Below are 18,423 nucleotides of genomic sequence, written 5' to 3'. Positions count from 1 at the left end.
TCTGCACCTTGAGGGAACTGCCCACCATTTATAAATGCATACCTTTGGGTGCAAAGCAGTTAGTAATGCAGTATTTCCTACTCTTTCAAGCTTCAATCACCTGTGGCTGCCATGTTAGTAACTATGACCTGGAAGTAAAGGGGCGGAGTGGAGTGGAGTAGAGGAAAATGGGTGGGTAAAGAGGGGCTTGGAAATTCCCTAAATGCCAATAGTCTAACAGATACTGGGGATGACAGAAAATGCATACAAGTGGACACTTTGGTCAACGTTGCTCAAGCAGCAGTTCACCGTAATCAGAAGTATCTGGACGCTGATGGTAACCACTTTGAGCACCTCTTGTAATTTCCGAAGTCACACGTGACTCGTATTCATCTTTTGTTATCAGTATATATTGAGCATTACAATTTTAATACAGTTTTCCTTTCTTACAATATGTATACATTTTTTGGCACCATCTGTATATTTCTCCTGAAGCAGTTTTTCATGTAAGAACCCCCTATTTCAGCTTTGGAAGTCTTACTAGGACATCCTGTGATGGTCCTCTGATGTCCCCTCATGTTTGGCCCTCTGGCGGGGGGGGGGGGGGGCGGTTACCACATGCGTAGGGAACACCTGCTAGAACAATAGGGGTCATGACTCTCATGGCAGGTGGAATGTCAAAAAAGATCCCCCAGGGCTACACCTCTCAGGCCTTGCTGCACAACAGAATCACTTAGAAACACCCAGATTCCCAGGCTATCACAACACAAATGAATTGCTTCGATCTCATCTGGAGTGGGGCCCAGGCATCCGAGCTTTTTGAAAGCTCTCTGGCTGATTCGAAGTGGATAGCCAGATTGAGAACCACCGGCCCAGAGTATGGATGGTGGCAGTGCGGCATAGGGCCCAGGTCCTGAGGCAGACACAACTCGGTCTTGGCCTTGCCACTGAACCTCTCTGAGTCCCAGCTTCTTTGTCGGCAAAAAGTGTATAATTTTGGTTCTCTTGTGATGCTGCTGTGACTCTTAAAGTGGAATGGGGCAGATTCTGTGGCACATAGTAGGTCCTCACAACTGGTAGCTGACATTACAAAGGGCAGATATGGAAGGGTCTTGGATGTCCAACCCTGTCCTATTAAACACAGGGACCCTTAGACCTAGGAAGGGGACAGGGCTTGCCCAGAGGTGCTCAGCTGGAGGGCAGATGCAGGGCCCCTCCTTGACCACTCAGCTGCCTCCCGACCCACTGCCTTAATCCACCACAGTGGCAGGACACCAACTGCCTCGTCCCCATAGAAGGGGCTCCACCACTTTGAGTGAGGGCAGTTGCCTACTTCTTCGCCTTTTCTTTTGAAATGATCAGGCCACATGTTTTCCTGGCCATTCATTCAATCAATTACGGGGCAGCCCACAAACAAGCCACTGGGTCCCAAACTGAAATTTAGTCTCTTCCACATTGTCCCAGAGAGTTCAAAGAATCCAATATATTGAAAATAGAGGGCTGGCCCGGTGGCTCAGGCAGTTGGAGCTCCGTGCTCCTAACGCCAAAGGCTGCTGGTTCGATTCCTACATGGGCCAGTGGGCTCTCAACCACAAGGTTGCCGGTTCGACTCCTCGAGTCCCGCAAGGGATGGTGGGCTGCGCCCCCTGAAATTAAGATTGAACACGGCACCTAGAGCTTAGCTGCCGCTGAGCTCCCAGATGGCTCAGTTGGTTGGAGCGTGGGCTGTCAACCACAAGGCTGCCTGTTCAACTCCCGCAGGGGATGGTGGGCTGCGTGCCCCCTGCAACTAACAATGGCAACTAGACCTGGAGCTGAGCTGCGCCCTCCACAACTAAGATTGAAAGGACAGCAACCTGACTTGGAAAAAGTCCTGGAAGTACACACTGTTCCCCAATAAAGTCCTGTTCCCCTTCCCCAATAAAATTTTTAAGGAAAAAAAATAGAAATGTGTGAAATGGATCAATAAGGAATGAATGAGTGTAGATTTTATGTAGGATCCCCTGCAGGGAGTGTATGTAGAACCAGGCAGGGGAAGGATGGGATTGGAGGATGGGAAGGAAGGGAGGCCAGGGGCTGTGAGTTGCAGCGGCCTGCAATCCCTGGCAGATTCTGTAGCCCACGGGAGTTTTCATTTTAATTGTTGCTCTGCCATTAACCTGTTGGGACTAAGGTGGCAGGAGGTAAGGGAAGCAGGGCATGACCCCTGTACGCTAAAGGTAATATTAGGAACCACTGGCAAAAGACAGGGGTCTCCAGCTCTCTGAAATGAGAGAGTGTATGTACACAACTTTTCAGGCAAAATCAAGTGCAACGAAGCCAATGTCCCCTACTCAATTCCAATTCTGGAACCCAACCAGCTCCTCAGTGACAAAGTAGAACCACAGGATGTCCGTGTGGGGTGTTCAGGGCAGTCCTACTGCTGCTGGATCCCATTTGCTGAAGTGGGTACCACTCTGGCTGTGGCAAGTCTGCAGCTGGACTGCCGCTGATGGTCACCTCACTGAATGTTTTGGGAGCACGCCTAATCAGGGGACAGGCTGGTCTTGCTGTCCCGGGGATCCAAGGGGGTGCAGGCTGAGGCTACGGTTGTAGCAGAGGGGCAAACGGGAGCCTCTTCTGATATTCCTCTTTTCAATGGACTTAAAGGAGACTCCACTTTGTTCGAGGCCGTGCAGCTCTGCAGTTCGGAGTGGATGGTGAGAGCTTTCAACAGTTAGCTTGCAGTACCCTGGCTGATGGGCCGGAACCCCAGCCAAGCCTAAACAAGACTGGGGAAGGTGGCTGTGTTTACACAGAACTGCCCAGCCTTGCTCTAAATGCATCTGCTTTCACCAGGCACTGGTGAGGCCTGGAGATCTATTATCCAGTTAATTTTGCCCGTAGACACAGGCTCGCCTCAGTGCCCCTTCTTGTGCAGTCCCATGATTTGTTACTCATCTCAACGGTGAGAAGCCAGCTGGGCTTTCCCCCATGCCCAGTGCACACTGACACCTTCGCCGGGTCACCTAGCCCAGTAGGTACTGGATTGAGTTCTGCCTGCCTGGGCTGGGTGTAGAATGACTCCCATGGCCAATCTTTTTAGATCAAATGCAGCAGATAGCTTGCTACTCCGGAAAGACCTCCCTTCTCAGTTTGGCATTGGGGGCAGCAGGTCCCCAACCAAGTTTCCAGACCCTTCTAAACAAAACTTCCAGCTTCACGCATGTGCCGGTTTCTAATCGCTGTGGACTCTGTGACAGCAAGCTACTGGTCCCAGCTACCAACCAGCCCCTACTTCCTTCAGGCCACGATCCTGCACACTCATGGTGAGATGTTTTGGGTTTTTTTCAGTTTTACAATAAGTGAATCAGTAGACGCTGGCAAGATTTCTAGAGAGCACGTCTCAACCTCCTCTTTTTATACAAAACCGAATGGGATATAATTTGCTTGTGGTCCCAAGCTAGTTAGGGTATATTGACAACACTAGAGCCCAGATGTACCAACTGCCAGCCTGAGTCCTCACAGGTCGTGCCTTATAGGGGTGTATAGGGGGCACGGGGGGGGGGGGCAGTGCCTTGGCATCTTTATCTCAATTCACAAACGCCTAAAGGCTCCCATTTCATAATCAGGCAGACAAAGCCACCAATGTGATCCCCACAACCTGACAAATATTCATTAAAATTCATTTAAAAGCATGTGATGGCTTCTCAACCCCTAAATAATGAGAAAACAAAGGTAACCCTTCTGATAGGGATCTAGTTCAGCTCTGAAGTCACTATTATTTCTGGTTGTCTCTGAACAGTAACATATGGCAATTCTTCCCTTTTCTACACTTTAAGTCCAGAATGGCAAAAAGGGCAAAACAATTTTGGAAAAAGTCTATAAGAGTACAGTCCAGACTCACACAATGGACATAAGGAGAATAAAGAAATATATATATATATATATATTACTCTTCCCAAACACTTAAACACTTAATTTTGGACACTCTAGCTGGAGGTTTAACATGGACACCAATGAAAGGCCAGCGAAAATATGCACAGTTCTTACTAGATAAGAATGTAGGAGACTAAAGGTATCCAGGAGAAATCAGATCATGGAGACTCATTTTCCCTCCAGAGGGCCCTAGGCAAAATTGTCAAAAAGGGGGAAATCACCTATGGCTTATTAGTCTCGCCTTTCTCCCTCACTAATGCCTTCTCTAGTTGAGCTCAGGCCAGTCTACTTCCTGGTTCTTAGTCTCTTTCTCACAAGTACATCTGTACTCCATCAACAACTCTCTTCCATACTGTTTCACGTTCCCCTTATGAGTTTCCAAGACACTGATGTTGGCCAACTAGATTAGATTTCAAGCCCTCTGAGACAAGGGTGGTCCCCAGACTTGCTCAAAAGAAATAAAGACATCATGGCACACGGTAGAGGTAGCCCCAGAAGAGATAAGACAATGATTCATCAGGATTGGGTTTGCAGGAAGAGAGAAAGGATAGGAAGAAGGGGGTGTGGGGGGAGAGAGAGAGAAAGAATATGCCTGCATATATATATATATATATATATATATATATATATATATATATGAGATCAGATGCGTATCCGTGTGCATAGCAGGAATGCCTATATTTGGGCATATGTGTTATTTGCATGTTTATTTTTCAGAAGACTGTCCCCACAAACTGAAACTGACCTTTCTATAGAATAAACAGGATTTTCAGTGTTTCTAGAATTGAAAGACATGAGTCTCTGGAGAATCCAGGGTAGCTGGGAATGGCAGGAAATCCTGAATGCTGATTGGCTTTGAGAAGAGTCACTTTGTCTCAGGAACAAATCTCTGCTAACAGGTGGTTTGGAGCAAGAATCTCAAACGACAAATAGGGGATTTCTTGGTGTCTCTGGCTTGCTTTGAGCCAGCAGACTGCATGCTCAGCACCCAATGCAGGCAGAGGGTGCACTGGAGCAGACACCAGAAAACTTGCATTTAAGTCCTAGCTCCTCCATTTGCTGTGTGACCATGGGCAAGTCACTCCCTCTCTCTGAGCCTCAATTTATCCTTCGGTAAAATGGGCGTCAGCCTGTCCCATGTGCTTCACATCATCAATGAAAGCAGTCATTGTTACTGATGACTTTCTCTAGGCTCTGGGTCCCCAAGCTGCCCTATTTCCCTCTATGTGGGCTTTGGCTTGCTCTTTGACAACTAAGGACACATCCATTAGGATGGGGCATCAGGCTGGGGGTGGTGGGAGGTGAATGGCCTAGTCCTGATGGCACTGACCTGACAGCCAGCAGTGTTGCCTTTAAAATTCCACCTCCTGCTGCCCACCACCACCCACCACTCTCAGTTCCCCCACACTGTCTACAGCACTCAGCCACCCCAATGACTTGATGCTTCAACCAGCTTCAAGCAGAGCTATCTGAGTGGTAGCCCCAACAAACGCAGAAATGAGCTGCCCTGGGTGGGGGGTTTTCTAGAACTGTGTTCTCCCTTTCTGTAATGTAGACACACCATTAGAAGAATTGGCAACTCTAAGAATGGTCCCAAACCTATAGATGCACATGGATTTAACGAGCTCATGATTCATCCTGTATCACCCCCTGAGAAGACTTGAAGATTTCTGTCATTGAACAAGCCTTTCTTGAGCACTAAGCTTATACTCCTGGGCTGTCAGAATGCCATGCCTTTAGAGGTTGGTCTCTCCCACTCTTGTTAGGGCTGGTGAGGCCCAGAGCCAAGAAGAGATGTCTCCATGTATCAGCATCTCTGATACCCTGGCTGACCTCTTTTCACAGGAAGAAACCCTGAGCCAGTCACCTCCAAACATATTCGCATGGTGTGGGAAGATGATTGCTTGGGGGAAAAGAGAAAGATGGAGTTTGTTTCAAATGGCTGAAGGGATTTGGTAAGGCTGGCCTATAGATGAAGCAGGTTCTGCCTGGGGGCTGGAATAGAAGCTGAAGGTCAAAGGCAAGGGCACTCTCCCAGTCCAGAGGACCCCGTCTGTGCAGGACACAAGTTAACAAGCGACATGTGTTTCACCTGAATTGATGAGTCCAAAATCAGGCAGAGAAGGAGAAAGTGGAGGCAGAGCTGAGGTTTAATGCCACAGACCCGAGGTTGGAGGTCGCCAGAGCCACTGAGCAGACCTGGATTTCTACATGTGAAGATGGCAGAAGGGCTAGTTTGACCAGTGTAGGAATCACGCACCATATGGGGTAGCCACAGCTTTCCATCCAGAAAATCTTTAAGACTTCTTCTTGTGACTAGGTGAACACAACAGCAATATCTCTCCTCATAGCAAGGCCCCATTGGATTGCAATGGCAAGGTCAGGACCAAGATGATACTCCTGACTTCCTGGGAGGCACTCCTCCCCATCGCTAAGACTTCAACTTGAGTAGTTTACATGGGGCGAAGAGAAAAACAGTTGCTGATTACTCAGTAATTTCTCTGTTATACCCAGGTACAGATTTCTGATTTATGGGAACTGAAGTTTATACCATTTGTGTGTTGTTGTTTGTTGTTTTTTTTGGTGTGTTTTTTTTTTGGGGGGGGTTCCTCTTTATGAAAGAGAAAAAAAGTTTAAAAGGACAAAATGAGGTACCAGGCCTCGGAAGTTCTGAAGGATGAGTCTTAAAGTTTTGTGACTTTGCATCTATCTGCCTATGCCCCGACAATGAATGGGCTCAACTGAACAGCAAAAGGCTTTAGACCATGGCAGGAATTTGCTTGCATGAGAAGCCCGACAACTGTGTAGGTGGGAGAAGAATCCAGACACCTGGGCAGCCTAGTGCATTCTGGAGGTCACGCTTACAGAATAAGCACATTTTAGCTACTGAGCGACAACTTCTGGCTAGAAAATCTACTAACTGTCTGCAGACAGACCCACGCCAGTTAGGAGGTTGTAGAGCCAAGCTGTTTCAGCTGATACCATAGAAGTAGAGGCTGGGAGGGGACATGGCATAAGGAGCATCAGGTCAGTTCAGAGACCCTCCCCACGGTCCAGGTCCTCTTTTTTCCCACCTTAATTGAGGTATGATTGACAAAAATTGTATATATTTAGGTTGTACAATGTGATTTTCAAAAAGTATACAATGTGATGATCTAATATTTGCAAACACGTGAAATGATTTAGTTCTTTTTGTAAATTGAGGTAAAATTCACAGAGCATGAAATTAACCTTTTTTTAAGTGTACAGTTCAGTGGCATTTAGTACATTCACAACGCTGTGCAACCAAAATGAGGAGAGTGAGGCCCATTTCACAAATTTGTTACAAAGATCACATGAGCTTAGAAATGTAAAGTGAGCATACTGCCTGGCATGATATACATGCCAAATAAATATTCTCTCTTTCTACTCTTGAAAATGCAAACACATTCTTGGTGGTCCTAAAATAGCCTTTAACATGGTTTACTCAGCAGCATTTGCCATTCAAGGCAGATCTGCCTTTATTCATTGGCTGCACTCCTGAACAGCTGTGTGCAAGGCTAACTTTTGTAAACCAAATCATAACAAAATGCAACGAGAATTTACCATTGATAGAAAATCCTTAGTAAATCCTTTTATGAAGTGAAAGTTCTCTCATCCAACTTATCTCTTTTTTTTTTTAAGGTATGCTTTGCACTTGGGAATGTTGGCCTTTTTTGTAATTAATCCTAATTTAATTTTGGCCACAAACACATGCTGATGTTCCACAGCCCCAAAACAAAACACCTAGTGACAGGAGTAGGTTACATACTGAAAATAATGACAATCTAAAAATATTTATTTCTTTCACTGTATGTGGAAAGGGTCTGTGATTGCTTCATGGAACGTGTTACACAACCTGAAAAATTTCCCGTGTGCACGTGTGTGCGCGCGTGTGTGTGTGGTGGTGGTGGTGGTGATGGTGAGGAGGTGATGATAGTGGAGGTGATGGTGCCAGTGGTGGTCGTGAAGGAAGTCACAGAGGTGAAGGTGACACTGGTGGAGATAGCAGAGGTGAAGGAGGTAGTGTTGGTGCTGGTGTTGATGAGGTGGGGGTGGTGGAGTTACAAGAGGTGGTGAGGGTGGAGGTGATGGTGGTAGAAGTGGTGGTGGTGATGGTGGAGGTGATGGAGGTGGTATTGGAGATGATGGTGTTGGAGAAGGTGTTGGTGGAGGTGGTGGCAGTGGAAGAGGTGACGGTGGTAGTCATGGAGAAGATGTTGTGGTGGAGATGATAGTTGTAGTAGTGATAGTGGACGTCTAGACGTGTGATGGTGGTGATGGTGGCGGTGGTGGGGGTAGTAGTGCTGCTGACGATCAGGGCGTGTTCCTATAGGATATTTCCTTCTTTCTATACCTCTCTGTAAGAAGCGCCAGTGACTGGGCCAAACGAACAAGACTCACTCTGAGTGTGTTATTAACAGAAACCTCAAAACTGTCTCCTGGCAATCACTCATAATTGTCTTTTTCTCACCTGGAAATTGAAGCTGAATTACTGGTGAAAACAGGAGATTTTTGTTTGTTAAAATGCTGCCAATAAAGTCATTTCATGTCAGATTTAACTACAGGAAAGGGCAAGGCATTTCTAAGTTCCTTAGCTGTCATGTGGCTTAAAAAAAAAAGGATGTAATTAGCTACTGTACACTTAGCTCTTTGAAGCCATATATTCAGAATGCAGATGTCGGGTGTTGGTGTTTGGGGGCTGGCTTCCTGGAGGTATATTATATTGGTCAATTGCATTGTTCTAAACTCCAAAAGCTTGAGTTGGAGGAGGAAAAGACACAAGAAAATGTTCAGATTTTATAACAGTGCCACACAGGCAGCCCTAACACTAGACAACTTTAGTGTCTAGTAAGCACCTGCAGCTTATTCTAGAAAAAGAGGCAACTAAAGAATGGCACTGGGCTTCTGTCTACTACAAAGATGAAGGCTTCTAACTGTACAAAGCAGGGCTGTCTAGGAGGCCCAGAACAGAAATCGCCCCAGAATGAGCATGCACCAGGGATGGAAGTGGTGAACCAAACTGAGGAGGAGTTGGAATTCTAGTAGGACAAACAGTTAGCGAATAACCACTAATACGAATAAAGTGCAAGTGCTATTCTTCAGAGGACTCAAGAAACAGTGAAGTGACAGAGTGTCCAGGTGGCTCTTCTGAAAAAGAGACATCTAAATGGACATCTAAATTCAGGCCAGGAGACAGACTAGGGACAGAACGCTCCAGGCAAGAGGGCAGAAGTAAGAAGGCCCTGGGGGAAAGCTCTTGGTGTATTCCAGGGAAGGGCAGGTGGCCAGTGGGCTTGGTGCACAGCAAGCCTGGGAAGCAACTGTGAGCTCGAAGAGGGCTTTGCTGGCCACAGGGAGGGGGTGGATTGTAGGTTGTTGGCAGTAGGAAGCCACTGGGTGGAGGGTTAAGCAGAGAAATGATTAGCTCAATCTGTTCATAAAAAGGTCTCTCTAGATGCTGATGGAAGAGGGAGAAATGGATGTTGCAGGAAACACAAGGGCAGTTACCAAGGCAAGGACTCTGGAGAAGTGACAGGATCCAGAGCAGGGGTCAGGCCAGCTTTGGCAGAAGAAAGGAAGCAGAACCCTTGGGGAGGTATGAAGATCTGTGATTTTCCCTCAAGCAGCACAGAGGGGAGTACCCATTTATTAGGGGAAACTATGGCCTTGGAAAAAATGAACCAAAGCCCAGTGACCTAGATTAGGAGATGGCAAACTTTTTCTGTGAAGGCCCAAATAGAAAGCCATGTGGCCTCTGTTGCAACTCTGTAGTGTACAATATGTTAACAACTGAATGTGGTTGTGTGCTAATAAAACTTTATTTACAAAAACAGGCAGCGGACTGGATTTAGCTCATGGGGTGGAGTTTGCCAACCCCTGATCTAGAGCACGAGCTGAGCATGTTCCCCGAGGGAAATAGTGATTTCCAAATTGCCCTCTTCACACTGTAGGGGGCCACACAGGCCTACTGTTCACAACAGAATTGTAGGCAATATTTTTGGAATTGAAAAGCTTCAAGGTTCTGACCATCATACAAGTTAGGTGACCATTTCTAAACTGGACAAGGTATGCAATATCGCCAAAGGCCAAGTTTCACCTTCACTCGTGACAGTTGTTATTATTGAGCATTTGTTGTGGGTGTTCCGCAGGTTCCAGTGAAAGGTGAAACCACCACCTCCTCCAGAACGCCCACCTGCCTTGCTCATACAGCCTTTCTATACTCTTGAACAATTCTCATGTTGTCCAGCAGATCAAAGCACACCCTCCTCCCTCAGGCCTTCAAAGTTGTCTATGATAATACGGTCTCACCTTCTATCCTTTCCATTCCCAGCCCAGGTGCTCTGCTGGTGAACCGCAAGGCCAACATGTTAGGGCTATGCATTTCCCGTCGCCACAGCATAGGTCTCTTAAGGCCAGGACTGTTTCCTCCTCATCTCTATACCCCCAGAGCACCTAGCCTCATGACAGGGCTCAGCTGGCATCTGCAGATTTGAATTAACCATTGGAGCAAAAGGTTTCCTGCAAATTATCTTGTTCTTTTCCTATTTCTAGCACAAGGCCAAGAGACAACCACTTTTCTGAAACGATAATGAATTTACTAACTGGCCCAATGACCTTGGACATACCCCTTCTCCTTTGTGTGTTCTTGGCCTCTTGGGTTCAATAAGAAAGGTGGCTGGGATGATTTCTGGCCAAGAGGAACAACAGCCACTGCTTATTGAGTATTTACTATGTGCCAGGTACCGAGCTATGGGTGGAGGGGCATAAGAGCGGGAGAGATCAGGGTGATGGGAGCAGCTGTGCCAGCTGACAGCCTTAGGAAAAACCGAATGGAGAAGCAGCTCTGGGTGGGGTGTTAGGAAAGTGACTGAACCCCACAGCATTAGAGGGAGGCACACAAAGGCAAGTTTGTGTGGAGGGCGGGGGGGAGGGGTAGGAGGTAGCAGGAGATGCAACCACGCCTGGGCCTTGGGTCTGGGGCCCCAGTAGTCAGGTCCAGCAGCCTGTGGCTCCCGCTTGCCTTTCTAACTTTGGTACTTTGGGGGTTGGAGATCTGGTGAGAGGGGAGGCAGGAAATGAAGAGGAGAAGGAAAGGCAGGAAGGAAGGGGAGGAGAAGGAAAGGCAAAAGGGGAGGAGGGAGCGTTTGGACAAATTATTCTACGTTGACTGCAGAAATCAAATTCTTAGCCCAAAACTTAGAAGCACATGCTTTCCCCCACCTCAAGATCGTGGAACTCGGTACCTCAGGGGCAGCTTATGGCCCAAATATCTGTCTGCAAGCAGTCACATTGAGCTTTCACGTTGGGGATTTTCAGCAAAAGCAAGAGGCCTCAGCTGTCACAGGCCAGCCAAGAGTTTTGGGAGTCTCAAGCCTGCATACCCAGGGCTGCCCCCCCGAGTTTGCACACACACACCCTGGGGGCATGCCTGTGCCTCAGCTCAGTTGGTCTCTCCTGCAGCTCCAACCTAGGGTCCAATAATGCCCACTCTCCTCCCTGGGGAGCTCACGCTCCAGACACCTGTCACCTTGGGCCTAATGTCAAGGAAGTTGGGGGTAGGAGCCAGGCAGGAATGCAGACAAGGCCAGCGTGGGCTCCTGGAAGTCCAGAAATAGGCAGTGCCAAGCTCCCAGAAGCCAGCAGAAGCCAGCTGCCACACGAAACTCCCCCTCCCGGCATTCTCTCCTTCAAACAGACTGCAATTTTCAGGTCACCAGTTTGCTGAACTGGACTATACAGGCAGGACCCAGATGCAGAGCCCAGCGGTGTCGTGAAAGCCAGCGACTGCTCAGTCCTGGCGGAAGAGAACCGTCTGAAGGCAAGGCCTCTGCCTGGCGGCCTGCCCGGCTGGGTGTCTGGAGCAGGAAAGGACCCTTACTGCAGGAGGACAAGGAGAGAGCAAAGGGAGTGAACAGCTGCGTGCTCCATGGGGAGGATCCCCAAAATAGAAAGGCGCATACGCAGTGCAGGCCTTGACCCAGAATGCTCAGAGCTACACCATAAATCCAGCTCTCTTCAGTGCAGTGGGGCTGTTGATGAGAGTGAGCTATCCTCAGGGGTCCTGTGTGTTTCTACCTGAGCTCCAAGGACACACGTTTCCCACAGCCCTTCTGAGCCAGTGCCAATCTCTCATCATTAAAACATTACAAGTAAGTGCTAACAGAAGTAACACCCTGTGTGGTTTATACCATGTTCATCTCCACATCTTGTTCATCGTTTCCAGAAACGCTGACGTGGGCCGAGAGCAGATCATTAACCCTATTTTACAGCGTGGGGACTGAAACCGAGACTCAAGTAAGATCTCAGTGTCAGGGACAGCTGCCTCCCTGATGAGCTGGTTCCTGGACCACCCGGTTCCTGGAAATGTGGCCACACACATAGCTCCCCTTTCTTGGGGCCAGACCTGCACCTGCAACATGCCCACAGCCTGCATGGAGCCGGAGATACTGGGCTTCTTCCCCAGGCTCCCAAGAAGGCTGTTTAGACAACTCAGCCCAGGTCCCAGCTGGCTCTCCTGACCTCCCTGTGGGGATTTTAATCAGCCCGGCTTGCTGCTCACAGGCTGGACAGTGGCTGATCCTGGCCAGAAGGTCCCAGGGAGCCTCCAGGAAGAAGAAGAAGATGGTTCCACTCTTTCGCTGTGGGCTGTCTCTGGGACTGTGTTTTGTCCCCAAGAGTAGTGCTGGCCTGCAGAAGGCCTAACTATCTGAGCTCCTCAGCAGAGAATGGGAAGCAGCAGAAAGGGAAGAGCTTCGGAGTCAGGGCACCTAGGTTTGCAGTCTGAATTTCCCACCTACTGACTGTGTAACACCGGAAAAGCCCAGCTCCTCTCCGAGCCTCAGTCTCCTCACTGGTGAAGTGGGAATATTAATCCCCATGTCACAGGAGTAGATGAGCTAATCCATACAAACTCGCTTACATGAGCGAGCCATCAACCATCCTCTCCTCCCAGTTCCAGGGTGGGACAAGCAGAACTACAGAACAGGACAGAGTTGTTCCCAGTGGAGGAAACCTGGAAGTCATTTGCTCCTTGACTGTGAACTCTTGCAGCCCAGGGTCGAGACCAGGGCTGGGCACACAAGAGAGACCCCAGAGATGGGGCCTCAAGAGGAAAGGGAATTGCTAAAGGTCTCAAAAAGCACCAATTACCACCCTGGGATCAAATTTGAGGTCCTCTTATTGACTGCCATGCTCGGTGTACAAGGAAAAGCATGGGCCTCCAAACACGGTGGAAACAGACCCTACACCTAATCACATATCCAGCAGGAGGTGAACAGACCTCCTCCTGCTGCATATTTCTAAGGTCACCAATCTACAGAAGAGGGCCAGCTAGAAGGAGGCCAGTATTTTTATAGCCATCCAAGATTCCACATTCCCGGTTACACTCAGGCCTCCTCTCTCCCTCTTCCTTGGCCCACTTGCATTTCGAGGTGAGAAGAAGGCATGAGGACTTGGTTTTGACTGTATTGTGGGTACAAAGCAGGCTGCACCCAAATGGGGACCCTTGATGTAGTTTCCCATCTTTCTGCAGGTCACTAGATTTCTCAGTCCTCAGTGTCCTCATCCATCTAGAGGGAGAATGGTTAGGAAGCTCAGGAGGAATACCAGGTATGCAGACTCACTGTAACCTATAGAGTGAGCCACTGATTGTCATTCAATGACGAGACACAGAAATAAGCAATGAGCACAGTGTTTCCTCCCTTCTCCAACTGTCTGTCTAATGCCCTCAGCACCCCCCATTTTGTCTGGCACGGCCTCGTGAACAGAATAGGTAACTGCTCAGAGCTGGGGAATCTTTGCAACTGGCAGTGGGGTGTCAACTGAGACAGAGACGACACGTGATGTACACACTGAATTCCAATTCCATGCAGGCTCCAGAGCACTCCCATCTGGAGAGCTAATGCTTTAGATATTCTCGCACTAGTAATCAATAGACCCACCGATCTGGGGGAGGAATGGAGATCTTAACTTCAAAGGGAAGGACCGAATGTTCTGCCTTTTGCCTCCTGTTAAAACTCCATACACTAACTGCAGACACTGGATGCCTTATTAACCTTGGGTGGATGCCCAAATGTTCAAAAGGTAAAATTCCTCTTTTCTCCTGATCACAAGAGTCATTAAGCAATCATGCTGTTGAATGAAAAAAAATATGCTGAAAAGTTTACTTGCATTGCTGAGATTTCTTGTGATGACTACTCCTGCCTGATACGTGTTCAGTGCTTTGTGATTTTCAATGTACTTTAGAGCTAAGAGGCAGTAGAGTACAGTGGTGACAACAGCAGGCTCTGACCTCTGCTAATTCTTAGCTCGGTTAGTTTGGCCCAATTGCTTCATCTCTCTGAGCCTCAGTTTCCTGGAGATAGCCTCTTCATCTCAAGGTTATTCTAAGGATTACAAGAGCTAATGCCCCTCAAATGCTTAGCATGTGCCTGGAGCTAGTCAATGTTCAACTAAAGGTGGCTATTCTTATTCCTGGTTCATTTGACCTTTGTCCTTGGGGAGGGCAAAGGATGGACAAAGCCCCACAGGTAGTTAGGAGCAGAATCAAGACTAGAATCTAGGTGTCCTGAACCCTGGTCTTAGGCCAAGAACAGTCGTCACATCAGATGGACATTTTCCTGCAAGGGGTGTGTCAATTATTCACAAGGAAATCCCAGGGCTGTCTACAAAAACTCTCCTTTGGGACTGACAGAATTTTATTAACAGATCTTGACTTGAAACATGTTTTTGTTGTTGTTGTTAGTTACTTAGTTTGTTTTTTGGGGAAAGGACAAGAGAACCAGGTAAGCTGAGTGTCTGAATCAGATCTCCATGTTGAGGATGCTTGCAGGATGGGGGAGAGTGGTGCATGGGATGTGCTTCCAAGTGTATACAATTCCCTGGCACTGGGGTGCAGGTTGTCATCCCTGGATGACAGGAAGCATCAGAGGGAGAGCAAGCAACAGAAACAGCTGAGATCAAGTTGAGGCCTCACCCTGAAAGGGCAAGCCCATGTCCTCTAAAGGATCTCCTGCTGCTGCTCACATCCTCGGCCTGAAATAACTTGTTTAGACAGCAGATTTCATGGTGGACTCATGGGACAATCTGCTTTTAATCTGCCCATCTCTGTCCCTCAGTTGGCAAACACCAGGGCTGCTGAGATCCTCAGCGAGTACAGCAGAGCTCCCGGTTAGCACCGGGTATCTTCCTGAGGCTGCAGGGATTGGTCAGCCATGAACATTCACTGTGCTCAAACCAAGAGCTGCCCTGGCTGCTGGCTGCTGACAGCAGCAGCATCTGGCTTACCCAGGCTCCACGCATACGTACTGTGGGGCCCAGACAAAGGAGTGGGCACCCTCACTGTCGTCCTCTTCAGAGACCATATGTGTCTTCCAAGAAGACAAATTGTGGTGTTTGCTGTGAAGAGGGCTCATCTGAGTGAGTTGCTTTTGGAGCCTGAGACATATTTTTGGATCCCCTCAACTGGGGCAAATCCTGGGTCTTCTAGGACACCTTGGAGTTTCAGAAACAGGTCACTCAGAGTCAAGGATGGAGAACAAGGTGTGCCACGGAGGAGGGAGAAGGGCAGATTTTGATCAAGTCCAAGGAACAACTCTAAAGCTATGAAGGTGAGTTTTTGGCAAGGCTTAAAAGGGGCTCTAAAGGCCATCTGCAAAGAAAAGCCAAGCCTGGAATTGGTGGAGCGATAGCAACTTCTTCAGAGTGAGGGCACAAATGGCCACTACAATAACCCATTGGAGTAAAAGCCTTCTAGCACTGAGATCTATGCTGATCAAAACCAAAGCAGTTCTTTACTAGTCACACTTTTTAAAAGGGTATTGGTGGGGCCCCTGAGGAGAAGGGAAAGAGGACCCCTGCAACTACAACCCACCCACTCTTTTCTCCTAGGAATGGAAACCAACTATGACATAAAGGAGAAACTGAAAGTCATGCCGAACCTGTCATGGGCTCTGGATGCATTACCCAAGAGGGTTTGCTTCACTGACTCAGTTGCTGACCATAAAAGAAAAGCAAGACATAAAACGGTAATTGGGGTGGAGGTTAGAGACTGCCTTCTAGACGATGCCTGACGGAAGGCCTTGCAATGTGCAGAATAGGCTGCTGGCCAAGTAACTGCTCCATCTCTGCCGTGCCATCTGACGGCCATCCCTGTGAGAGCTGGAACTCCAGGAAACAAAGTTTTGTAAGTGTCTATATACTCAATTTGATACCACATTCTCAATATACTGTTGGTGGAAGACATGAGGAAAAAAAAGGAAGCAAGGCTTCAACAACCTGCCACCACCCCTGTGCACGTAAGAGAATCCTAGACTAAATAGAACGCTGACTTACTGAAAGTAGATTACCCTTGGGATTGGAGAAGCAAGCCCTCTAGTTATGTAAAATGACATTACCTCAGAGCCCTGAGCTCCCAGTTGTTTGAACAGGAAGGAAGCAGACCCACAGCTCTATAAGAGCCATTTCCTCTCTGCTCTATTAATTTGGAGATTAGCTCTGTGGACCTAGTACACTGAGATAACAGCCATTGTGTTTTCTGCACCTCCTACCAACTGAACTAATCTTGGTAGACTGGTGCTGTTGCAGGCTTTTATTGTCAAATTAAACTAACCAATGGCTCTCATGGCCCCTTTGGTAATCCTGGCTCCTAGAACTACTACTGGAATCCCTAACCCTGAGTTTCAGACACATGGATAATGTCTGAGTTCCAAGGGAGGAAAGTAGAAATTTGTCAAATGAATTTTTGAAAGGACACAAGGGCCAGAGAGTTGAATGGGAATCTCTTTCTGTGCCCTACTCACTTAGCTTCATGTTCTCAGTGGTACTACAAAGCTAATGCAATACATCTAATGCCTGTCATTCCCACATTTCTGGTTTCTATTAAGAGAAAAAGCAGGTTTGTCTTCCCTCTCACCCTTCCTCTCTTTCCAGTTGAAGGGGTGCAGTGCAGAGATCGCTGGACTGGAAATCCAGATGAAGCCTTGGATTGTATAGCCTACTCTTTCTGAAACTCACCAAGGACAAAAATCAGCACATCTCCTATAGCTTTTCTAGGTCAGATTCCAGTTCCTTTTGGGTTGGTTCCCTGCCATTAAGTTTGCACACAGAATTTCAATAATACATCTTACATTCAGGTTTAAGATTAGAAGCATTCAACACCCCCCTCCCTCCAATTGCCCATTGTCTGACCGATTCCTGGAGCTTTCTGGGCTCCTGACGATTTCCCACCATGGCGAAATGGGGAAGCATGCTCTTGATTACAAGCCGATTTTTCCAGTCATCCATTGTTTGACCTGCAATTTTATTCTTGACTCTCCAAGGCGCCTCCCAAACGACCTAGACAAAAGGGCTTAGGGAGACAAAAAGTACACTGTCTTTCAGATTCGAAGATGAGACCATTGACCGCGTGAATCACAAACTTTACTCTGAGGACAGATTTGGGCAGAGTGGACCACATTCCTTTTCCTGTCTCTCTCCCCACCCTACCACCCTCATTAAGCTCCTCCCTCCCCCAGTGATGAGGGGCACTTCTGTGAGGCAGTTGGAAGGGATGAGATGGCAGTCTCTAGCCACGGGGCTGAGCAAAGTTCACTGGAGAGCTGAGGGATGGGTGGAGAAAGAGCCTGATGTAACTAAAATCACATTGGGCTTAAAGGCAGGGTTCTAGGTCTGGCTTTGCTTTGTGTGGTATGTAGTGAGACCTGGGTAAAGGCTCTTCTATTTTTGACACAGCTTTCTTATATGAAAACCCTGGTGTTTGGGTCAGGTGATGGCTTACGGCCAGCTCCTTCAGCTCTACTAGAGTAAGCTTTATGGCCCACAAAAGGAGCAACTCTCACTCCTGCCCGTTAGCACCTAGCCAAGTGAGCTAACAGTTCAAAACGTGATAGTCAGTGGAAGGAAGCAATGGATGTTGGAAGGGGCTCATGCAACCCCCACGCACTCACTGGTTTATAAAAACCTAACTGAGAAGAATGTGATCATGGCTACCCCAATGTGTGCCCTCCATGGCAGATGAGCAGACATGTGCAAACTCAGGTAAAGCTGAGTTTTGCTTTCCTTCATTTCATTGTATTTCATGATGCAGACATGAAATAAGAGCTCTACTGAGGCATTCATATATGAGGGAAACTATCCTTCCCGTAACTCTCCTTGGCAGTATAGAATCAGGCTCTAACATTTCAATGTCCAGACTTTGGCCTCTGGAAAAATGGAGAATTACTTTTTCCATTTTCCTACTGAGTACAACTAAAACCTCTAGACATTATATATAAAACAAACATAAGAACACCCTGGGCTTCTACTCAAGGTGATGGAGTAGATAAATGCTGTGTTCACTTCCTCCCAGACCACATCAAAATTGCAACTAAACTACAGAACAACCACCATGAATAATCACCTGAAATCTAGCTGAAGAGAAGTCTTATAACTAAGGATATACAGAAGTCACCTCAAGATTGGCAGAAGGGAGGGAGACGCGAAACAGCTGGTACCACATCCACGTGT

General features: G+C 47.7%; 1 protein-coding gene across 5 annotated transcripts in view; it reads right to left on the bottom strand.

Annotated features, from left to right (window-relative positions):
• Window positions 1–18,423, bottom strand: part of MAMLD1 (mastermind like domain containing 1) — a 122,268-nt gene that overhangs the window by 42,428 nt on the left and 61,417 nt on the right. For 4 of the 5 annotated variants that reach the window (XM_088795230.1, XM_074324232.2, XM_019753515.3 and 1 more), the window contains exon 2: window positions 17,107–17,266. The exons of the other annotated variant lie outside the window; for it this stretch is intronic. In XM_088795230.1, coding sequence (XP_088651356.1) covers window positions 17,107–17,202 — 96 coding nt within the window. In that variant the 5' untranslated portion in view covers window positions 17,203–17,266. The remainder of the gene's footprint in view (window positions 1–17,106; window positions 17,267–18,423) is intronic. 5 annotated transcript variants of the gene reach the window in all.

The sequence above is a fragment of the Rhinolophus sinicus genome, chromosome 18, assembly GCF_057876585.1.
Source record: "Rhinolophus sinicus isolate RSI-liver-muscle chromosome 18, RSI-T2T, whole genome shotgun sequence".
Lineage (NCBI taxonomy): Eukaryota > Metazoa > Chordata > Mammalia > Chiroptera > Rhinolophidae > Rhinolophus > Rhinolophus sinicus.
This window is presented reverse-complemented; position numbering and strand designations above follow the sequence as displayed.